Source organism: Lipomyces tetrasporus (genome assembly GCF_029532465.1).
Source record: "Lipomyces tetrasporus strain NRRL Y-64009 chromosome Unknown POJ06scaffold_4, whole genome shotgun sequence".
NCBI classification, from domain to species: domain Eukaryota; kingdom Fungi; phylum Ascomycota; class Lipomycetes; order Lipomycetales; family Lipomycetaceae; genus Lipomyces; species Lipomyces tetrasporus.
Genome location: NW_026611599.1, coordinates 709,690 through 730,935, shown reverse-complemented (window position 1 = coordinate 730,935; position 21,246 = coordinate 709,690). Strand labels below are relative to the sequence as shown.

At 46.7% G+C, this 21,246-nt stretch overlaps 8 protein-coding genes and 1 non-coding gene across 9 annotated transcripts; 4 read left to right on the top strand and 5 right to left on the bottom strand.

Moving 5' to 3' along the window:
- Positions 1-308: 308 nt before the first annotated feature.
- On the bottom strand, positions 309-2,318 carry POJ06DRAFT_267283 (uncharacterized protein; the record flags this gene model as incomplete). The annotated part of the gene is made up of 8 exons (XM_056189226.1): positions 309-495; positions 557-634; positions 693-896; positions 967-1,218; positions 1,274-1,410; positions 1,463-1,889; positions 1,936-2,022; positions 2,080-2,318. 8 exons carry the CDS (start codon positions 2,316-2,318, stop codon positions 309-311), a joined length of 1,611 nt encoding a protein of 536 aa, XP_056044567.1.
- A 314-nt stretch (positions 2,319-2,632) lies between these two features.
- Positions 2,633-5,508, top strand: POJ06DRAFT_250502 (uncharacterized protein). The gene is made up of 3 exons (XM_056187304.1): positions 2,633-3,001; positions 3,061-3,961; positions 4,017-5,508. The coding sequence occupies exons 1-3, from the start codon at positions 2,899-2,901 to the stop codon at positions 5,401-5,403; spliced, it is 2,391 nt and encodes a 796-aa protein (XP_056044566.1). The 5' UTR covers positions 2,633-2,898; the 3' UTR covers positions 5,404-5,508.
- An 8-nt stretch (positions 5,509-5,516) lies between these two features.
- POJ06DRAFT_88942 (pyridoxal phosphate-dependent transferase) lies at positions 5,517-7,222 on the bottom strand. The gene is made up of 3 exons (XM_056191709.1): positions 6,893-7,222; positions 6,141-6,830; positions 5,517-6,087 (listed from the first exon to the last, which is right to left on the bottom strand). The coding sequence occupies exons 1-3, from the start codon at positions 6,985-6,987 to the stop codon at positions 5,631-5,633; spliced, it is 1,242 nt and encodes a 413-aa protein (XP_056044565.1). The 5' UTR covers positions 6,988-7,222; the 3' UTR covers positions 5,517-5,630.
- Positions 7,223-7,261: 39 nt separating this feature from the next.
- POJ06DRAFT_250494 (chaperonin Cpn60/TCP-1 family) lies at positions 7,262-9,457 on the top strand. The gene is made up of 7 exons (XM_056187302.1): positions 7,262-7,368; positions 7,473-7,536; positions 7,590-7,660; positions 7,710-7,804; positions 7,861-7,903; positions 7,957-8,544; positions 8,602-9,457. Exons 1-7 carry the CDS (start codon positions 7,344-7,346, stop codon positions 9,354-9,356), a joined length of 1,641 nt encoding a protein of 546 aa, XP_056044564.1. The 5' UTR covers positions 7,262-7,343; the 3' UTR covers positions 9,357-9,457.
- Positions 9,458-9,899: 442 nt separating this feature from the next.
- POJ06DRAFT_88877 (RNA polymerase II) lies at positions 9,900-10,724 on the bottom strand. The gene is made up of 3 exons (XM_056191708.1): positions 10,530-10,724; positions 10,330-10,470; positions 9,900-10,270 (listed from the first exon to the last, which is right to left on the bottom strand). The coding sequence occupies exons 1-3, from the start codon at positions 10,533-10,535 to the stop codon at positions 10,019-10,021; spliced, it is 399 nt and encodes a 132-aa protein (XP_056044563.1). The 5' UTR covers positions 10,536-10,724; the 3' UTR covers positions 9,900-10,018.
- Positions 10,725-11,148: 424 nt separating this feature from the next.
- POJ06DRAFT_195408 (trypsin-like cysteine/serine peptidase domain-containing protein) lies at positions 11,149-14,523 on the top strand (the record flags this gene model as incomplete). The annotated part of the gene is made up of 9 exons (XM_056184991.1): positions 11,149-11,423; positions 11,476-11,533; positions 11,589-11,607; positions 11,659-11,757; positions 11,820-11,965; positions 12,013-12,084; positions 12,137-12,400; positions 12,457-12,888; positions 12,937-14,523. The coding sequence occupies 9 exons, from the start codon at positions 11,149-11,151 to the stop codon at positions 14,521-14,523; spliced, it is 2,952 nt and encodes a 983-aa protein (XP_056044562.1).
- A 138-nt stretch (positions 14,524-14,661) lies between these two features.
- Positions 14,662-16,359, bottom strand: POJ06DRAFT_88812 (uncharacterized protein). Its single transcript, XM_056191707.1, has 4 exons — positions 15,516-16,359; positions 15,393-15,464; positions 15,262-15,332; positions 14,662-15,206 (listed from the first exon to the last, which is right to left on the bottom strand). The coding sequence occupies exons 1-4, from the start codon at positions 15,954-15,956 to the stop codon at positions 14,801-14,803; spliced, it is 990 nt and encodes a 329-aa protein (XP_056044561.1). The 5' UTR covers positions 15,957-16,359; the 3' UTR covers positions 14,662-14,800.
- Positions 16,360-16,362: 3 nt separating this feature from the next.
- POJ06DRAFT_250480 (fungal-specific transcription factor domain-containing protein) lies at positions 16,363-19,533 on the bottom strand. Its single transcript, XM_056187301.1, has 2 exons — positions 19,118-19,533; positions 16,363-19,057 (listed from the first exon to the last, which is right to left on the bottom strand). The coding sequence occupies exons 1-2, from the start codon at positions 19,220-19,222 to the stop codon at positions 16,568-16,570; spliced, it is 2,595 nt and encodes an 864-aa protein (XP_056044560.1). The 5' UTR covers positions 19,223-19,533; the 3' UTR covers positions 16,363-16,567.
- A 1,508-nt stretch (positions 19,534-21,041) lies between these two features.
- POJ06DRAFT_t41 lies at positions 21,042-21,158 on the top strand. The gene has a single exon. It is a non-coding gene; the product is annotated as a tRNA-Leu (tRNA).
- The last annotated feature ends 88 nt before the right edge of the window (positions 21,159-21,246 follow it).

Below are 21,246 nucleotides of genomic sequence, written 5' to 3'. Positions count from 1 at the left end.
CGTTTCCCTTTTGGTAGTTGTGGTGGGTGCCTTTTGGTGGTGGAATAGTTGCCGTTGATTGATGTGTAGTATGGCTTCTAGCGAGTGCATTCATTGTAATATTTCTTGTCATGCATTTTGGTAAATTGTGTTCAAGTTTACGCATCTGCATCCACTATAGAATTTGGGGTTATCTTGTTACTGATCTTGATTATTTGTGCTACGTAATTGATAACTTACTTGAACATATCAATAGAAATCGAAAATTGGACTGGGACGCTGCACAAGAGGTCACTTATCGCAAATAATAAGACTCAAGGTCTCGCACGCTACTTCTCAAACTTCCTCTCCACGAGCGGCGTCTGCGGCACTGAGACCGGGACCTCAACTGGTTCATTGCCACTGAGGGCAGCGATAATTTTCTTGATCCCATCGCTTTCGATCGCTTGCGGCGCTTTATCGTAGACTGTCATGATCAGCGCAAGACTGACGGCAAAGACAATGGCATCGCCGTGGCTAGATAAGCACAATTGTTAGTGCAATTCGCGATAACGTCGACAAATCGATCGCGACTCACGGGATCGTGCGGATTTTCTTGTGCTTTACCAACGTCTTCCAGTACGATTCAAATGCCATACGGGCAACAGGGATATACCTATCCGTAGCATCAGCGCCTGTACATTAATTCTTGGCTCTAATTTTGTTGGACTTACTTCGCTTTTCCATTGTTCTGATCAATAAACGCCCATAGACCAGCCAGGAAACCAATCACCTTAACGCGATACTGCGGCATCAACTTGTTTGGCATAATGTACTGCGATGCACAGAGTCCCGCCCACGCTGTCGCGGTCGTCATTGTTAGGAACAGGTTTGTGCGGAGGAAACTCTTGAGCACGGTAGTCAATTCTTCCTTTGCGCTGTTTGTTTAGTTCGTTAGTGAGGATGGCTTGGCGATATGCATGACTCTGTAATTGTCTATAAACATACTTAAGTTTGAACTTCTTGTAGGAGACGAGGGAAGTAAGCGCATATATGCCACCAACATATTTCGTGAATTGACCAAACTGCGCGACAGACGACTTGGCAAAGCTCCGGAGACAGGATTCGTCGTACGGGTGCATCAAGGCGCAGGAAAGATGCTCAATTCCAGGATGTGCTTGCGAAACAATCGGATCAATCAAACGGAAGTTAGAAGGAAGCGTATAAGAGTCTGGATACAAAATTGGCGAATTAAACGGTCTGCCGTCACGTTAACACTGAGCCTAGTGAGAAACTTTAACACAAGCGTACGCACGGATATCGTTCAAGTGTAATATTCTTCATGCTATCTATGATTTCGAGTGGAGCAGGCCAAGACAATTCCGTCGGATAATTCGCAGGTCTTAGCGGGATATAATTCGGCGCAAACTTCATCATAAATCGTTTAAAGGTCTTCATAAAAGTTAGCTTTTGATCCATTGAATAGTATGTGAAAATGGCGTACATTATTACAACAGTCAAGATCATATGTGAATGTGTGTAACAGCTGAGCCATCGAGAAAGGGAACAAAATCCAAACACCAGCTTGCTGCCGCAGGAATGCAAACTGCTTCTTCGTAGTCACATAATTGAACATGTACTCCACCGCAAGAGTAGCACAATAAAACGCAGCATACGATCGGAGCCTTCCGGCGGGATGAAAGTACACGAACGATCCAGATAGAATGCCGGAAGTGAACGGCACAAAGTAGGGAGATCGTAGCGCCCTGGCAATACGTCGATGGCGTCTTCGGAACTTGCGCGCTTCAGAGGAGGCAATACCTGTGTGTAGTGACATCGTGAATCTGTACAGTAGTCTATATGTTACAAGAATCATGGTTACAGATACGGAGGCACGTGTGCGTTTTCCGGAGATCAGGCGAGGCTGTGGCCTGCAAACATTAGAAGGCGCCACATAAAGTGATAAGTAGCACTTACCCCTTCTTTGCCAAATACAAAGCATATTCAATCAAGGAGAGTGAGGTGTATGATCCAGCATACAACCGAGTTGACGCTCTCCACATCCTAGGCATGGTCAGCAGCACGTTCACAATCCTCCGACAGCAAGCCTGAGCAACGTACGAAATATAAAAGTCACTGAAGTTCTTCGACTGAAACATGACCTCCTCCAGTGACGGAAGAACCATAGTAATTTTGTTCCCCACCACATTCTCTTTTTCCTCAGACTTCTGGATTCCACGTATGGTCAAACTGGTATTCGTGGCTTTGCGGAGAATAGTCTGATACTCCATCGGCGACACTATATAATTCGTGATATACGCGACGAGTTCACGCCGGTTTTCGTGGCCGTTCGACGACATGATATTTTCACAGTGTCCAGCTAAAGTTTAGGAGAAAGAACACCAAACATCCAAGGACGTGGAGACCAATATTAATAAACAGTCCCGGCTACTTACCCCGCCATATGTTTGTCCCCGTCGATTCAACACGATTGAGTTTGACCTTGTTGCCCTGCCTTCTGGTATTAATGTCCCTAACCTTATCAGGGATAGTCTAAAAGCTACAACTAAATAAATCAAGGCCTTCGTTGAGCACAGGCACTGGGTTAGGGCCCTGCATGCGGCGGACTATTGCGCGACAAATGTCATGGTAAACAGAAACATAATGCTGGTACACAAAGTGTTTTTGGGTAAACTTGGTTCTTGTTTAGAGCAGCACGGACAATCAACGAGATTCGATTCATTATTTATAACAACTACTCATACTTTGTTCAGCCGTTGGCAGCGTTACTACGAAGCTTTGAGTCGGTCTACAAGACCCGTTGCTAGATTTCTCGCGAGAACTAAAACACGTCCTAAGTTATAGCCGGAATAGTTTACACGCATGATTCGGAGCTAAGGTATTGCTTCAAATCGGCATTATTGACTAGAATCGGGAGCGATGCGGCCGGAAGAGAACGCCGCAGTCGATTATTATGCCGTTCTCGGTCTTTCGTCGACAACTTGTACCTACGAAGATATCAAGAAAGCCTATCGAAAATTTGGTGCGTATTCTATTCTTTACCCATTTGGAATAATGCTGAAACTGCCGCCATTCTTTTAGCTCTGCTGTATCATCCTGATAAGAATCAAGGGCAGGTAGAATTTGCCGAAAAGTTCAAGGCCGTTGTTGAGGCGAATGATATTCTCAGCGATCCGGCTAAACGGCAAATATACGACCGCGCGCGACAAAACTTGCGGCCTCGAAGTGCTTATGGGACATCGTCTACGCAATATTACACAGACCCGTTTACGTATACAAGCACATCAACACCGAAAGGTACTTGGAGTTGGAACAATAGTCAGAGGGAGAAATACGGGTGGTCTAATACGCCGAGTTCTGGATCGTATTACACATACGGACGACAAAGAAATACATCATATACTCCGAGTGGAAAGTCGCAGTGGTCACGATCATTCTCGGAGTCGTCGCGAAAGCAGAGTGCTTATGATCATGCAAACCGCAACGCTAATTCAGGTCCTACCAACAAGAACAGCCCAAACAATAATTTCAATAACAAGACTAATGATAAGGCAAAGAAATCAGACAGTATTCCTCACCGGTCACCAACAGCGGCGAAACCCGCAAATAATTCTCCCAATACCTCGACAGAGGAGAATAGACCCAAGACGCCACGATCATGGTCATCCTCGAGGACTGCTTATTCCATGCGCACTGGTGAACGAACCTATGTTCCAAGTCCTCAAAAGAGCACAACTAATGCGACCTCATCTGAGCCGAAACCAGGTCCGGAAATGCCACCTCAAAAGAAAGCCGAAACAAGCTTTACGGAAGAGCCCAGTTCGAGCTCAGCTTCAGCATCGTCAGCATCTCCGCCGTCGGAGGAAATTAAGAACTCTGGTGGTCAGGCATCACCTAAGCTGTATGGCAAACAATCAGCGCCCGCTTCGTCTAGTACGGGTCCTGGGCTGAAGTTTTCGTCGCCCAAGGTCGAATTTATGAAGTAAGTCGAATGTACGCCAACTCAAAATTTGAATCCTCGTTCTAACAGTCTGTAGTCGGCCAACTGCCAAACCCAGAGTATTTACAAGATCGACGCCAACGAATTTCAATTTTGGTGTTCGAAATACCACTTTTTCTGATTCCTGGACTAAAGACAAGACTGCCGACGCCAATGGTACCTATTCATCACCTACTACCAGCCCCAGCGGCAGCAAGGAGGACCCAGTAGACGTTGACAGTGACGAAGACGTTTACATGTATCCTGATTCGACGGTTCCCAAACCTTTTCAGGAGAAGATTAATCGTTCATCAGATACCGATAAGACTGACAATGGCGTTGGGAGTAAACATGATGCCAATGCAATCCCCAACAACCAGTTCATTCCAGATTTGTGGAGTAATGCGTTTGCTAAAGAGAATCCGTTTTGGTTTAACTCACCTAGTGTTGGGCCTCGTTCGAAGATACCAACATCTACGAAGAAAACGAAACTTCGACAAACTTCCAGTCATACGAAGCCCGCGTCTCCAGACTCTCGGAAGCCAACACTAGAAGAACATGAAGAAGGAGAAGAAAATGGAGAAGAAGTCGAAGAAGGTGCCTCTAAAAGTCAACCACCTAAATCAGCTGAGCAGGCATCTAGGTCCCCGACTGCGGGCTCACGCGAAGGCACGACGGAATCTAAGCCAATTTTAACGCCGTCGCCGACAAAAAAGCGTGACCGACACCGTTTGAAGTCAACAACGAAGTCCAGAGCCCCCCTTGGGCCTAGCTCGTTCGACGACCTCGGTTTGTTCAAGACTGTCCCACCATTTACTCAGGGAAATGGCGAATTTAAAATGGACGATCTCAGGAAGGCATTTCCGATCAATCCTGAAAGCGCTGAGTCTGCAACAGCAACTAAGACAACTTTTGTCGAAACAGATATTCCGATGGATTCACCGCGATCACCTGCAGAACCAAGGTCGCCAAGGACTCCGCCTGTTACTAATGCGGACTTCGCGAATGCCACTTCACAGCCATTGCCGTTTGACCGAGACGCGCCAATATTTGCGGCAAGTCAACAGCAGCCTGTACCTACGCCAATAGACCATCACGATTCTCGGGCTGTGTTTGACATTGAACCTCCAGCGGCTCCAGCACCGCCGATGAACACAATAAATCCCGCGGAAACAGAGCTGATGGATTATTGGCAGAGAGTACTTGCGTACCAGCAGCAATGGAATGACTACGAACTCAAGATGACGATTTACATCAACGAGCGGCATCATGCTGACAGTCAGAACTCCTTGCAAATTTTGTCGAATTCTGGAAATTTGGATCATTACATAAAAGCATTGCAGCAAGACGAACGCGTGAGGGCCAGGTGGAACGAAGCCTTAAATATACATAAACGCGTAATGATAAACTTGTTGGCTGTACGTAGAATAGCAGAGGGGTGGTAAGATCAAGTTACTGTTTCATACGAATAATGTAAATATGGCACACTTTCGGTTTTGTATTATAGCAGCGGGCAAGCATGTATCAGTATCAATCAGTTGTAGAATAGTTAATAGTTATCATTACAAAGATTGTGTTTCGTAGATCTCTATAAGCCCCTAGCAACCAATGACCAAACTTAGTCAAGAGACGTAAATGTCCTGTTCAATGCCAAAAAAAGGAACTATCACGACTACGAGCTGTATATGTCCGCCAACGTTTCCTTTATCTTCTCCAGCAAAATACTGTTCTCTTCTTCTGTTCCTACCGTTATTCGCAAGCCGCCAACACAGCCAGGCTCCTTTCCTCTATATCTGATAACAACTCCTTTACTCTCAGCTAAGGTCTCATACAGTCTCAAAGCGGTAGGGCTAGATGGAACACCATTCGGTTTATCGAGAATTTGGACTAACAAGAAGTTCGACGCATTGCCACCAATGAAGTTTCCGATTCCTGGAATCTTAGGAAGCTCTTCTAGCAGTCTTGCTCGCTGATGCACAATTGCGTCGATGTTTTTGTACATGTTGGATAGTCCGCTTGGCGATAGGGCCTTCAATGCAAGTGTGCTGGTTAATGATGAGATATTGTAGGGAGCTTTCACGTTGTTCAAAATTCGAGCGACAGCCGGTGATGCGTAAGACACGCCCAATCTAAACTGTGTGAGCAAGCTATACTATGGTTATCAACTTAGGAACCAACATACCTAATGCCGGCCATGCCAAATGCCTTTGATAGTGTCTGCATGACTATTAGGTTGTCGAACTTCGTGACCAATGGCGCCACAGAGCTTCCAACTGGGGAGAAGTCAATATATGCCTCATCAATGACCACAATGCCATTCCAGGTGGGATGAGCAAGAATCTTCTCAATAGATTCAGTATCAATTAAGCTCGCTGTAGGATTGCCGGGCGAGCAAAGGTAGACAAGGTGAATTGACGCGTCTCTAGAGAGAGCTTCCATTACTTTGTCCGCTCGTAAAGGGAGACCTTTAGCCTCAAGGTCAAGATTGACAGTAACCACCTCTACATCATTGATCTGAGCTGAAACGGAGTACATGCCATAAGTCGGAGGGCATGTGAGCATCTTGTCTCTCCCAGGTGCCGCGAAGCAACGAATAATTGTGTCAACGCACTCGTCGGATCCCACGCCGACATACAGGTTATCTGGAGTCAATGGAATAATATCTGACTTCCCCTTACTTGGAGCATTTCGAAGGTTACATAGCAACTGCTTAACATTCTCCTGGTGGGGGTCGGGATAGCGGTTAAGTCCGGCAATTAGGCCGCTGCTAACGAGGCTAGAAACATCCCTCGATAATGCCACAGAGGAAGTGTACACTGATGGTCCATAAGCATTCTCATTAGCATCCAGGAGCACACCGGTTTTATAGTCACTAGTAGATATATAATTGTTAGCTTATGACAGCTTTGAACCTGCAGGTAATCAATCACTCACTCTCGAGCGCAGCGATATGGCTCCAACTGCAAGATGTTGGGCCTGGTAATTGCCTTGAGGTCAAAAGCCGGAGAGGTAAGGTTTGCAACCGTCATCTTTTAGAATGTTAGATGCCGTGACGAGCTTAAAAGAACTTTGAATATTGGAAAGACGTTCTTGTGAAAGGGTTGAGACAATGGTCTGCGAGATTGCTCATCGCAAGACTTTCTTCGAAGCTGATATTAAGGTTTGACTCATACAGCCGCACACCAAACTGAATCAACAAACCGGCCAGGGAAATACGTGCGTGTGCTGGAAGCTACGTACCACCCTGGCACCAGCAGAAAAACGCGGTGACGCGCCGTGAAAAATATTACACGTAGCGCATCTTTTAAAAGGATTGTACTGCTTCCAGAACAATCGGCCACCATCAATAATCATCGCTTTTCTTCTATATAGGTGAATCACGAAAATGCAGGCGCCGGTTGTCGTTATGAGTAAGGCATTGATTTTTTATTCAGTCATACTCTGCTTTATCGCATTGCTTCGATTTTATTGCAAGAAGCTATGTAGTCTTGTCTTAACACACCTTTCATTGTAGATGCGGGCGGCGAACGCCAAACTGGTAGACGTGCTCAGGTCTCGAATATTACAGCAGCTAAGACGTATGTATATTTTACTGGTAGGTCAATGATGGCCCTTACTGACGTTGGTTTAGCGTGGCTGACATTATCCGGACATGTCTTGGACCAAAAGCTATGCTCAAGATGCTGCTTGATCCCATGGGAGGTATGCTACAATCCGCTAATGTAATAATTGCGAATACTGATTGGCTTAGGAATTGTGTTGACCAATGATGGGCATGCTATTCTACGTGAAATCGACGTCACTCACCCGGCGGCTAAAAGCATGATAGAGCTTAGCAGAACTCAGGTAAACAAATGATCTACCGAAGTGTCCAGTAGAGGAAATTGCTGAGCATTTGATAGGATGAGGAAGTTGGAGACGGAACTACTACGGTTATCATCTTAGGTGAATATATAGTGAGCTATAGAGATCGTAATATTTTCTAACCAGGGACTTAGCGGGTGAGATTCTCGCCTTCGCCTATCCTCACGTCGAGCGAAATATACATCCCGTCGTCATCATCTCTGCCTTCAAGCGAGCTTTGGCCGATGCCCTTGAAATCATCAATGATATCTCAGTTCCAGTGGATGTAAACGATGACAAGCAGATGTTGCAGCTGATTTCGGCATCTATCGGTACAAAATTTGTGGCGCGATGGAGCACCCTGATGTGCAATTTGGCGTTACATGCTGTACGGACTGTTGCTATTGAGATCAATGGCAAGCGTGAGGTTGACATCAAAAGATATGCACGCGTCGAGAAAATTCCTGGTGGAGAAATCGAAGATTCGAGAGTTTTGGATGGTGTCATGCTTAACAAGGACGTTACCCACCCGAAGATGAGAAGGAGAATAGAGAATCCTCGTATTATTCTTCTTGACTGCCCGCTGGAGTATAAGAAAGGTGAATCCCAGACCAACATTGAAATAACGAAGGAGGAGGATTGGGCCAGGATTTTAGAGATTGAAGAGGAGCAAATTAAGTCATTATGTGACACAATTTTATCGTTCAAGCCAGATCTGGTTATCACTGAGAAGGGTATTTCTGGTATGTTTCCCTGTATGTGGACAATGGTCTTGAATATCGTGTCTAATTTCAAGTTAGATCTTGCTCAGCATTATCTGCTGAAGGGTAATGTCACTGCTCTACGACGTGTCAGAAAGACCGACAACAATAGGATTGCTCGGGCGACTGGCGCGACCATTGTTAATCGCATCGAGGATCTGCGTGAGTCTGACGTCGGCACTCAATGTGGGCTATTCAATATTGAGCTTATCGGCGATGAATATTTCACATTTCTCACGAAGTGCCAGAATCCTCGAGCATGCACTATCCTGTTACGTGGACCTAGCAAGGACATTCTGAACGAGATCGAGAGAAATCTTCAGGATGCGATGTCCGTTGCTCGAAATGTGTTCTTCGAGCCTCGACTATCCCCTGGTGGAGGAGCTACAGAGATGGCTATTAGTGTCAAGTTGGCAGAGAAAGCGAAGAACATAGAAGGTGTTGTCCAGTGGCCGTACAGGTCCGTTGCCGAGGCAATGGAAGTTATCCCACGCACTCTAGCGCAGAACTGCGGCGCCAATCCTATCAAGGTTCTTGCGGAATTAAGAGCTAAACATGCGGAAGGTCTTTACACGCACGGAATTAATGGAGACACTGGCAAGGTCATCGACATGAAGGAATATGGTGTTTGGGAGCCGGAGGTTATCAAACTTCAATCCATCAAGACCGCCATAGAAAGTGCGTGTCTTCTGTTGCGGGTCGATGATATCGTCAGTGGTGTGAGGAAGCAGGGCGACAAGGGCAACAAGTCGACAGGAGGTACCGACGGCGACCCACAAGCTGGTGCCATGTAGGTGTAATAGATGATGATTTTCAAGAGTTTATATTATGTATCTGTGGCCTCAACAGTAGGCAGAAGTGTTAGTGAGCGAGACAAGGTCATGTAGATAAGATTACAATTCAATTCTTAATCATAATCAAGGTCGTGTCATGTTTAATCAGGATATCACCAATGACTATGAGCTACGCATACGAATACTCTCGTCGTTACTCTGACAGTCGGAGTGCTCCGCTCCGCAGTCAATACTCTATCGACCAATTAGCTTATAGTTCGACCTCTCTGCAACAGCTGCTTTTTCTCCTTCGTCCGTTCTGTTACTCTCAGGCTGGCCGAGACTCGCCATACATCAGAGCAGCTATCGTCGCCAAGACTTGGTCAACCATCTCTTTGCACAGAAAAACACGGCATAGATTGACCAAAATAGCTTCAGCACTTTGATATTACTCGGCATGCATCCGGAAACTAATAATCGACACATAATGGAGTTACTGTAGTTGGGTTCACTTAATTATGCAAAAACTTCACGCAAACATTTTATGTTGTGTAAATAGTATAAAGTTATACACTATTGATGCCTAAGGACTAATATCTATAATAACAGAAATACCCTGTAACTCCATGAGATGCCGAGCATATCCTCCTCCACCCTAACTATGCAATCCGGTGCAGTCAGGTTTATTGGCTCTGACCGTCTGGGTGCAAGGATTGTGCCACCAGGGCCACCATGTGTTGGCGTTCTTCGTCAGTGAATCGTTGGTCGCATTCCTCGATTAAACTGTGAAGCGCAGCTTCCGATCCGGGAGCAACATTGATTAGCTGTAATTTCTCTGCCTTCTCTAATTCATAGGCTGATATTTGCTGCAAAAACTCCCGAAGATCTTCCGCAGTCTGCTTCGCTGCTGGTGTCCCTTTTAGATATCCTTGGAGCTGTGATCACATTATTTTCGGTCCACGCCCGAAGTCGCTAAAATTAAATTTATTCCTACCTCTAATAATATCGTCTCCAAATTCTCTGTCCGTTGAATTGCTCGGTGTTTCGACGCTGACCTCTTTTGCCGTCGTTTTATGTCATGTATGTGATCCAAAACTTCGTAATTGGAGATTAGTTTGTCTCGCGGGTTCTCGACCTAACAAATGTTAACGGAATTTAGATCGAAACAGCGTTCTAACCTCATGCAAACCGTACCTTCATCCTGATTCTGTTGTTTAAGCAATACTTTGAAAATACAAGTGGCTGCGACAATAATTTTCAGAGGCAATCCGCTAAAGACATCGCCATGGGATTAGTTCAGGAAGTACCTAGGAGTGCTAGGCGTCTAGCGTGAACGCTGTCGTACCTACCCCTGTAAAGGCGCTCGATAATCGCGGTGGACCGTACTCCTAAATTTTTTTTTTGGAGCTCGTCGAGAAATTGACTTGCATACACTCGGGCCCTCAGCAAGGACTGCCAATAAAGCGACTCTGAAAATAGCAAGACTCAGTAACTTCTCTTTAACTCTGGCGATCGGGAATACGGGATATCGGACAGACGTCAATGAACGAAATTTATTTGTCGGTAATATTCGCTGAAGATGGATCCTCAGAATCACAGCTCCAAGCGGAAGGGTTCGCCCATTTCTGAGCGCCTTGTAAAGAGAACTGTGGATACTGGGCCGATTATGAATCTGATGAATGGCACGCCGGATGGTGAACTGCTTATTGAGGACGAAAAAGGAGGTGAATTGTATCTTGACGATATTGAGGAGTTAGAAGACGAGACTCGCGCTCAGAGTGGCGCGTTGGTCGATTTGGGAACGCCGTCAGATATGTCTCCAGACTCCCCGGTAAATGGTCGGCGAAAGTCGCTAAACAGCAATACAAATTACAATAGCGGACCAAATGGAACGACGAATCCCGAGTTCACGGTTACAACGTCGTTGGGCGATTCAGTAGAGTGGCAGAGGACGATCGAGAAAGTGGTTAAAAGTGTTGTCTCAGTGCGATTTGCCCAGATTGCGAGCTTTGACTGTGAACCTGCGTTGGTCAGTGAAGCTACTGGATTTGTGGTCGATGCTGAGAGGGGTATAATCATGACGAACAGGTCAGTAGAATTTTCCTTCCGGCCGTCTAACTCGAGCTAAGTAGTAATTTAGACACGTCGTCGGAGCAGGACCCTTCACGGGATATGCCGTTTTCGATAATCATGAGGAGGTAGATTTCTAGTTTTGTTGCTTTTACGGATCTGCAGCTAACAGAGATTCAATAGTGCGATGTGTACCCAATATGTACGTTTTCGATGATTTCCAAACCAGAACTCTATTAACGTATACATTAAGATCGAGATCCTGTTCATGATTTTGGATTACTCCGATTCGACTCAAAAGACATCAAATATATGGATGTTGTGGCCTTAACATTGCGACCAGACCTAGCAAGTGCGTTACAGTTCACCACCAAATTCAGCTGAGCAGTAACCTAACGTTTCTCTTATTTGTAGAAATTGGAGCGGAGATTCGTGTCATCGGAAACGATGCCGGTGAGAAATTAAGCATTTTGTCCGGATTTATCAGCCGGCTGGATCGCAATGCACCTGATTACGGATTCCTTTCATACAACGATTTCAATACGGAATATATCCAAGCTGTACGAAATTACTATATTATCTTGTTGCATATCTAACTGTGAGATAGGCTGCAAGTGCTAGCGGCGGTTCAAGTGGCAGTCCAGTGGTCAATATTGACGGTTATGCAGTTGCAATCCAGGTATGCACAAATATCATCTTACCCTATCTATCAGATGACTCATCCTGTCCAGGCTGGTGGAAGTAGCGAATCATCGACAGACTACTTCTTACCGCTCTATCGAGGATTGCGGGCACTGCAGTGCATCCAGAATGATGAACAGATTACACGAGGTACAATTCAGGTGCAGTGGCTACTAAAGCCGTTCGATGAATGCAGACGTCTTGGATTGACGTCAAAAACGGAGTCGACCCTCAGAAGAGCATTCCCTGATTGTATTGGGATGTTAGTTGCCGAAACTGTGCTCCCCGAAGGACCCTCTTATGGGCTAATAGAGGTTGGTTGGCTGCTGTCCTCTCATTCCAAACAGTCGCCGAGCTAACAGATCGACAGGAAGGTGATTGTCTCGTCAGTGTAAACGGAGAGCTTCTCACGAAGTTCGTACGCCTTGATGAGATTCTTGATTCTTCCGTCGGACAGACTGCCAAGGTTGTGATACAGCGAGGAGGAGTCGACTCTGAAGTTGATATCCCCGTTGGGGACCTGCATGCGATCACACCCGATCGATACGTTGAAGTCGCTGGTGGTACTTTCCATAACCTTAGCTATCAAGTCGCTCGCCAATATGCCATTCCGGTTAAAGGAGTGTTCATTTCTGACCCAGCTGGATCATTCAGATTGGATCGCGATAGGGGATGGATGCTTGAGAGCATTGATAATGAACCAACTCCAGATTTAGATACATTCATAGAGGTCATGCGCAAGGTTCGAGATAGACAGTGGGTCGTTACGACGTGCCGTAACGTTCAGGATATGCACACATTGGTATGTTAGGCCGATCATATTGCTATGCGTAAGCTAATCGCATTTTAGAGCACGGGAATTGCGCATATAGACAGACACTGGACAGGAGCGTTCAGAATGGCAATAAGGAACGACAAAACAGGTCTTTGGGACTTCCATAGTCTTGGGGATCCGTTACCTCCTCTCCCTCTAAAGCCACAGTCTGCCAAGTTTACTGAAATTAACAACACAAGCATTGCGAAGGCGGCAAAACTTATCCGCAGTTTTGTGAAAGTCACATGTTTGATTCCTATCAAAATTGATGGCTTTCCAAGATCTGCTAAAACCGGGCACGGTCTAGTTGTCGACGCAGAGAAAGGGTTAGTGGTTGTAGCACGCAGCATTGTGCCGTATGATCTATGCGATATCTTGATCACCGTTGCGGATTCCATCATGGTTCCAGGCCAAGTGGTGTTCCTGCATCCTACTCAAGGCTGGGCGGTCGTGTCATATGATCCTGATTTAGTACAGGCGCCAGTCGAAACCGCGATCCTGAGCAGGGAGATGATTCAGCGAAATTCTTCCACGATTTTCATGGGCTTGAACCAGAATATGCGACCGCTGGTTGCGCGGACGACCGTGACAGATATCTCGACCATGACTGTGCCTGCAAACCCAACGACGCCGAGGTATCGTGCGATTAACATAGACGGTGTTACGGTCGACACTGTACTGGGTAGTCAATGCGGTTCCGGCGTGTTGGTTAATACCGAGGGAGTTGTGGGCGCGCTGTGGCTTACTTTTCTGGGTGAGCGCAATAATAGTAGTCGGGATGTGGAGTATCATGCTGGTATCTGCACCTCCAACATTATTTGCATTCTGGACAATCTGCGCCGGGGTGAGACACCAACGCTTCGGATTTTGGATGTCGAGTTGAACGTTTTGCAGATGAATCAGGCGCGTATCCGAGGCGTGTCAGAAAAGTGGATTAGGAATGTTGAACAGGCTAATGATGAGCGCCACCAGCTGTTTGCAGTCAGGAAGCTAGTGTGTGGTGATACACCACAGGTCTTGGAAGAGGGCGATGTTATTCTTTCTGTCAACGGAAAGACTTTGACACGAGTTTCGGAGTTGGACGTGATGTACGACCATGAAATGCTCGACATGGTCGTTGTGAGACTGCGTACGGAGATTCACCTGAAAGTGCCCACCGTCTCTACCGAGAACTTGGAAACCGATCGCATTGTTATTTGGTGCGGTGCAATTTTGCATGAACCGCATCATGCAGTCAAACAACAGATCAAAAAATTGCATTCTGGTGTTTACGTATCCGCTCGAATGAAAGGTTCGCCAGCGTATCAGTATTACATTGCTCCGACATACTTCATAACTCACGTGAACGGAAAAGCAACACCTGATTTGACCACTTTCCTGCAAGTCGTATCGTATATTCCTGATAACACGTACTTGCGACTCCGTATTGTGACATTTGACAATGTTCCGTTTGCGAGTTCGATAAAGTCTAACTTGCATTATTTCCCGACGATGGAGCTTGTGAAAGATTGCACTCGTCCTGGCGAGTGGAAAAGGTATACATACATCGGCGGAGTGCGCCGGGAGAACCTTCAAGGATTGATTGGCGAGACGACTGGTGAAGATGGTAGTGACTTCGAGTAAGGCGGTGAATGACTTGTTCAGGAGGAGACGCAGATAGACTGTACATATATATGTATATATTACATTTCGGTAGAACTAGGCATTGCTTTACATGGACGGATTAATTTGCATTGTTTTGGTTGTATGTATGCTCATCGCGACAATTTTTGGAGGACAGTGAGTGCACACAGAGCAAAAGCTTAATATACATCGATCACCTCACGTTTGAACAGTCTAGTTTATTATTCAAATCTATTCGTAAATTATTGTAATTCTATTTGGCCAACTTCGATTTTACTCAAACCCAAGCAACCAACTGCTTAGTAAGATCGACAACGCTCTGTTCCAGAGAGATATACTCAATTCCAAGATCCTTCTTAGACTTCGAGTTATCGACATCGTAGAGCTTCTTACTTGAAATGACGCCCTCTGTAGGAACCTTACCGGTCAACTCGGGAAAGTTTTTGAGCACGATATCAGAGACTTCCTTGTAAGAGTATTTGCCAGCCACGATGAAGTACCGCTGGTTCTCGGCCGCGGGGGTCTCGAGGGCGTTGACGTGAGCCTCGGCGACGTTGCGAACATCAACCCATGCGGGGGTCGGGGTCGCTGGAATAGTCGCTTGGGAGCCGTTCACGAGAGCCCAGACATTGGCGTTCGAGGTGTTCACCGTCTCAGGCGTTACATCGTGGATCATTGGGCCCCTGGATGTATCCGTTAGTCAGACTGGATGGCTGGTATAGACATGAGGGAACGTACCAGACGAGAGGTGGATTGATGGTGGTGATTGTGAAGTTGGGCTTCTCCTTCTCGACGAAGTCCCAGGCGGTCTGTTCACAGGACTGTTAGAACGGCAACGTCGGTGTTAAAAGACGATTACGCAGACTTACCTTCTCAGCAAAGGTCTTGGACGCACGGTAGGTAGTGGCCGGGTTAGTTCCGATGGCCTCCTCCCAGGTGACCTTAGGCATTTAGTATTTTGCACTGTTTCGACCTCCACTAACATCACATACGGGATTCCAGTCTGCCTCGGAGTAGGTATGCTCCGGCCAGTCCCCCTTGGCGCCGTTGATAATAGCCGCAAAGCTCGACGTGATAATGACTCGCTTGACCTGCGGCGCGAAGTTCTTGGTCGCGTGGAGAATAGACGTAGTGCCCTTGATGGCCGGGTCCAAAAGATCGTTAACAGGGTCGGTGACCTTGAAGTGGAATGGCGACGCCGTGTGGACGACGACGTCGACGCCCTTGACTGCTTCGTCGAACGCGTTCGGCGCGGCAATGTCCTCAACAATTGCGAACGACAGCTTCGCGTCGGCGGGGTACAGGCCCTTGAGGTAGTCGGCCTTGGACTGCGAGCGGACGGTGGCCTTGACCGTGTAACCTTTCTCGAGTAAGATCTTGAGGACGTGGCCGGCGATGAAACCAGACGCTCCAGTGAGTAAAGCAATCGTCATTGTGAGAGTTGTAACACGTAGATATTGTCGTGGGCAGCGTTGAAGGGAGGGTGAATTGGATGTTGACGTGGATATTTCGATGATATATTGTTTTATAATAGGCTTGCATCGGCGTTAAGGGGTAATTTCGGAGTTTCGGTGCGCGTTCATCGCACCAACTCCGAAAACAACTTACTCATTATCGCCCTTGTGCGAAATATAACTACTTAGCAGGAAATGAGTTTAAAGTGAAACGGGCATAATAACTTGAAGGAGCTTGTGAAGTGATTTTATCTTGTGCGTGCTTTGACGATTCATACAGGGATGCGGATCAATATTATTGACCGCGCAGCCAAGGATCCGAAATGTACACAGCATATCCTATGGCTGCTCGTATGATTAGGTCGACCCCATCCTACTTTCTATACATGTAAACAAATCCCATGTAATACACTGAATTCTATGAGTATATATATACAACATCGTCCAGAATGTTGACGAGAATCGACAAAATGTTATGTACATCAAACAGGCACGCCAGCACCCCCAACCTCATCCCTAAAATGACAATGTAAATTCCAACTCCATTTTGAACCTCGAACCAAAGTGAAAGGCAGAACAATAAATTATGATTATTCCATGGAAAAGATTCCAGTATTAATCAAGTTGTCCAGCACGACGTCCCCACCAACCAAACACGATGATAAATCCTGGCCACTGTCAACGGCGTTGGACAAAAAATTAAAAGATATATCTACGAGGCCAACTCCTGTTTGACTCTGTCCAGGCCAAGCTTTCTCCAACGGCAATGCTGGAGTGGTAAGGCCAGAGGTAACATTGACGTTGTTGTTGGCCCTGTCACCGTTTTGTACGGAATACGGGGAATGCTGGCCGGAGTTACTGGTGCTTGTGTCGACACCTGACGCGTACGAATAAGTGCTGAACATTCGCAAGTCCTCTCGACTTTGGCTCTGATAATTTGATTGGTCCTGCTGGTACTGTTGCTGGCGTTCCGAGTAATACTTATTGTGACTAGACTCTTCAGACCTCCCAGCAGCCTCAATAAGCGACTCGGAACTTCCATCTCCCGAACTATCTGCAACCGTCTCTTCGTCTTGCAACACTTTCAACTGCTTGCGAACATTTGCTACAAGCACCTTTAGTACTTTATATGCGGATACAGCCAATTCGTTATGCTTGCTGAACTCCCCCAACCGGGCAACTGCCCCTTCCGCAGCCTCAAGACAGACCCAAGCATTCCAGCCCACCTGTTCCACATTCTCAGTTTCAATTCCGTTATTGCGCAACTGGTTGCCGACAATCATAAAATTTCGACGCGCCAGACCGTTCTGACTTTTAATCTCCCGAAGGATGTCCCTACAGATGAGTATGGACGGTTCCAAGTTCCAATATACGAGCAGGAAGTGGCGGTATTGATGCGGCTGGACAACCTTGAACCGGTCTGCACAGACTCGGAGTAAAAAGAGACAGAAACTCATGGGGTCCGGGACAGCTACATTCCGTCTGTAGAGCGCACAGCCTACCATGAAGACTGTTGCGGCCAGGGTATCGCGGTGACCGGCGAGGAAAGGATATTCTTCATCCAAGGAAGTGTCCGGGTCCTGTGGACGAAGATAGGGAGGTAGTGAAGCGACGAATGAAGCCAGGTTATCAAATAGACTCTGCGGATCCGAGTCGAGCAAGGCCATAAACTTTCCGAGACGATAAGTAGTCAGCCGTACAGTATAAGGTGTGATCTGTTTATCAGGTCGCACAGTGGGATAATAGCAGGCATCCGACAAATCCAGCGGCATCGGTATCGAGCACATATCATCTGAGATCATAAACGGCCTTGAGAGTGTGAGCGCCATGCATCGGTCCCAGTAATGCATAAGCCACCATAGCCTGCGCCGTTTCTCCCGCTCGAACGTTGGCGCTTCGTTTGGAGACTCAATATGTAGATTAATCTCCTGTGCCATTCTGATCGCTTGGCCGATGCAGTACCAACTGTCCTTCATTCGAAGATCGTACTTGTACCAAGCAGCTCTTAATACGTATTCAACGACCTTGCCATACGAATCTGGAAGCATGTCCGCAAGCTCAACCGATACGGCGTGATAGTCTCTTGCCAGAGTAGAAATGTCACTGTCAATCTGCTGGACCGTCGCTACATTCTCCGCTGGCAGGAAATATAAAGCGCTGGCAAGAACACGAAACATCAGACACGCAGTCTCCACGGCATCCCAGGTAGATCGATCGTGGAGTTCCCACCATGCTTTCACATCCTGCAAGAACTTGACTTCGTTCAGCACTTGATAGAAGTTTGCTTGCTGGAAAAATATTGTAACCAAAAGATCTGCGTATGGTTGTGGTGGCATTGTGCGTAATAGACGACTCACAATCGTCAACTTGTTTTTAGGGAACTGAGATGGCCACCGATCTGGTACGGCAGTCAGGTCAGCTGCGGCGACCTTCCCCGGCAACGAATCAATCTCGTGGCTAAGTTCCCGAAGATCCTGCGCGATGCTCGACGGTGCTGTTCGGAAATACCCCAGACTTTCTACCAGCGCAGTAGCATCTGCCCGCTCGTCATCGTTGGCCACGGTCCGGCTTCGAATTTCATAGTCGTCATCAGCGCCATCGGATGCTGGTGAGGCGCTGCCTGGATCACTTGCTCCTCCTGATGTATATGGCAGTTGCGACTCATGTGGCTTGTGATACGATATTGGCGGCTGGATATGCTGAGCTAACGCGACTAATTGTGTGGCTCCGTCTGTCGTGTCAAAGACGGAAGTTGAACTTGAAATGGGGACAGTCTGCGTCGGAAGAGCTGCAGCCGCAGCTGCGTAAAATGGTGAGACAGGATCAGAAGTAGAGTAGTAAGAACTGGCCACGGAATTTTGATGCGGCAGGAGCTGTGACGCCGTAGACTGAAAATGCAACGTCGGTACAGGATTACCAGATGTCGACTGGGGAAGGGGGGCTATTGTCGGTACGGATCTAGTAGAACTCGAAGAGCGCGACGACTGGTTGTTTGGCCGTCGTCGATTTTCGTTCGCATAGCGACATAAGTTCTCGACTTTGCGCAGAATGCACTGGTTACATGGAGATTCGCGATCACACTAGGTTGCAGTAGTTAGAATGGGAGCTGTAACATGAGAGACTGCTGATTACTACTGCACCTTTTGTTTTCTCCGGTGACATTCTGTGCATGAGACGACGCGTGTCTTTCTGGATAGACGCGAGCCTGGCGCGCCGGTCGGAGCTGAGTTAGAGACTGGAAGCATTGGTCAGAGTAGGATAATAAATGGCATGAAATGTTAACGACTTTCGGCGTTCACTAATCGGATGTCGTCGTTCGCAGGTCTGACACGGCTTATTGCAAATGGTACCGAACGCTACAATCTGTCGTGACGATGGCAGATGGTCGCGAGAAAGATAGGTCAGAATGACTAGGCTAGTGAGTTATGTAGCCAAGTCTCGTTCGCTCGTTTGCTTTGGGTCAGTGCGTGGTCCCGCGTTTCTGCCGATCTGCATGTCAGACCATAGTTTAATCGTTATTATGGCAACGGGGTCTATTATTAATTGATTGTATCTCCTCTGCGCCCGTTTGTTTCGCTAGGGTGAAGATTCAGCAGCTAAAGACAAATGCGGTAAGCTATAGCGAACCATCGTCAGTGACATCACGCTATGTACGACAGATGCATAAAACGGGCATGACTGAAGAGGCGCCAGTGTCTCGGCCGTCGGCTGCACGCTTAGTAAGGTTGACAAGAGCGGTTATTTGTCGGGCTGCAGCGAATTTGAGATCCCCTAGGCTGCGAGAGGGAATTGCACTACGTCTGACGTGTCTGAGCAATACCGCTCTGTTTCTTGTTATCTGATCCCAGTCACGGTCGTGCGGCACACAATAGGCTGCAGTACGGTTCGTTAAACGCGGATGTAAGTGGAGAAGAGGTGGAGATACGATTCTCCGGGGCTAAGACAAAATTTTTGCTGCTGCTCTTGCGTCATTGTGCTTCCAAGCGCAAAACCTTGCAATAACGATAGTCGATCCCCGATATAGCGGTGATTCTAAAATTTGGTGAAAAATCAGTTCGTTATAACGACTGCCTTCCTAAAAAGGTTTAGTACCTCGGTATAGCGTTCAAACATTGATGCCCGGATTACATTGGCTTACGATGTTTGACTGTACCGATGAAATGAAGGGCTTAGGGGATGCGCAGAACAAAGGGCTTGCTGCGCCTCGGGAGCCCCACCGCGGTGCGGCTTCCACAGCCTATTGCAGTATTATTTTCAATAATCAATTCGTACTAGCCTTAGTGGTCGATAATCGAATAGTGATATGACTCGTAAGCTAGGTACAGCCCATAGAGAGACCGAGCCAGTCGTCAAGTCGTCGTCATTGGAACCTTAAATCCTTTCACTTATAACGATAAATTTGCGCAAACCTTACGGAAGTCACGTGTTGGTACCCACCACCTTATTATGATATTAATAAGCTAGGATAGCATGGACACTTATCTCGTTCGTTTGTCTTCAGTTATCCCGTTATAAACCTCAATTAACTTGATAACTCAGATTGTTCAAATTCGCTGCCCGAACGTACGTAAGCAGGTAGCGAGTAATCGACCTCTACTCTCGCCTCCCCTTGGTCCATAATCCGATGAAGCCTCTTCTCCAACACCTTCGAATATTCACAATTTATCCACCGTATACTTCGTTTCTGCGCGTCTACCATACACAGTAGCACGAGAGCCCGGTCACAGAAGTCATTGAGGTCATAGTCCAAATTTTCCAACCAATAATCGCGCAGTATTGCGAATAATCATTCACACATCCTAAATAGCATGTAGCTATACTGTAGACAGAAAAAGTTCTTTTATGTGACGCAATTCCTGTATCGTTGAACCCAAACGAAAACCAAAAGCAGATAGCATGCAGTAACGCGACAAGAATTTATTTTTTTATTTTTTTAAAGTAAATTCTATAATGTTGTTAAGTTAGTTAATGCTCAGGATACTGCACGCAAAATTATAAGGGTTAGGGATGAAATGAATGCTCATTATGACTGGGCGGCGGAGCCCAATTGGATACGTAGAGAACGGGAGCTTGGCCGAGTGGTCTATGGCGTCAGATTTAGGTATACATCCAGTATTTGCTTACTGAACGCCGAAATCTCTGATATCTTCGGATGCGCGAGTTCGAATCTCGTGGCTCTCAATATCTACTTTTTTTAAGTTCTACGTTTATATAAACCTTTTTATATATATTCCTGAAATTTTACCGCTAAAGTGGAAATCTTGAAATT

Excerpts from the sequence above, each read along its gene's own strand:
- POJ06DRAFT_250502 (XM_056187304.1), top strand. The coding sequence starts at position 2,899 with ATGCGGCCGGAAGAGAACGCCGCAGTCGATTATTATGCCGTTCTCGGT. Across the intron at positions 3,002-3,060 it reads GAAAGCCTATCGAAAATTTG|CTCTGCTGTATCATCCTGAT; the intron begins GTGCGTATTCTA and ends CCATTCTTTTAG. Across the intron at positions 3,962-4,016 it reads CCCAAGGTCGAATTTATGAA|TCGGCCAACTGCCAAACCCA; the intron begins GTAAGTCGAATG and ends AACAGTCTGTAG.
- POJ06DRAFT_88942 (XM_056191709.1), bottom strand. The coding sequence starts at position 6,987 with ATGACGGTTGCAAACCTTACCTCTCCGGCTTTTGACCTCAAGGCAATT. Across the intron at positions 6,831-6,892 it reads CCATATCGCTGCGCTCGAGA|TGACTATAAAACCGGTGTGC; the intron begins GTGAGTGATTGA and ends TATATCTACTAG. Across the intron at positions 6,088-6,140 it reads TTTGGCATGGCCGGCATTAG|ATTGGGCGTGTCTTACGCAT; the intron begins GTATGTTGGTTC and ends CACACAGTTTAG.
- POJ06DRAFT_250494 (XM_056187302.1), top strand. The coding sequence starts at position 7,344 with ATGCAGGCGCCGGTTGTCGTTATGA. Across the intron at positions 7,369-7,472 it reads GGCGCCGGTTGTCGTTATGA|ATGCGGGCGGCGAACGCCAA; the intron begins GTAAGGCATTGA and ends CTTTCATTGTAG. Across the intron at positions 7,537-7,589 it reads AATATTACAGCAGCTAAGAC|CGTGGCTGACATTATCCGGA; the intron begins GTATGTATATTT and ends ACGTTGGTTTAG.
- POJ06DRAFT_88877 (XM_056191708.1), bottom strand. Across the intron at positions 10,271-10,329 it reads TGGAGACGATATTATTAGAG|CTCCAAGGATATCTAAAAGG; the intron begins GTAGGAATAAAT and ends ATGTGATCACAG.
- POJ06DRAFT_88812 (XM_056191707.1), bottom strand. The coding sequence starts at position 15,956 with ATGACGATTGCTTTACTCACTGGAGCGTCTGGTTTCATCGCCGGCCAC. Across the intron at positions 15,465-15,515 it reads CCGAGGCAGACTGGAATCCC|GTCACCTGGGAGGAGGCCAT; the intron begins GTATGTGATGTT and ends TAAATGCCTAAG. Across the intron at positions 15,207-15,261 it reads ATCAATCCACCTCTCGTCTG|GGGCCCAATGATCCACGATG; the intron begins GTACGTTCCCTC and ends GGATACATCCAG.
- POJ06DRAFT_250480 (XM_056187301.1), bottom strand. The coding sequence starts at position 19,222 with ATGCTTCCAGTCTCTAACTCAGCTCCGACCGGCGCGCCAGGCTCGCGT. Across the intron at positions 19,058-19,117 it reads GTCACCGGAGAAAACAAAAG|TGTGATCGCGAATCTCCATG; the intron begins GTGCAGTAGTAA and ends ACTGCAACCTAG.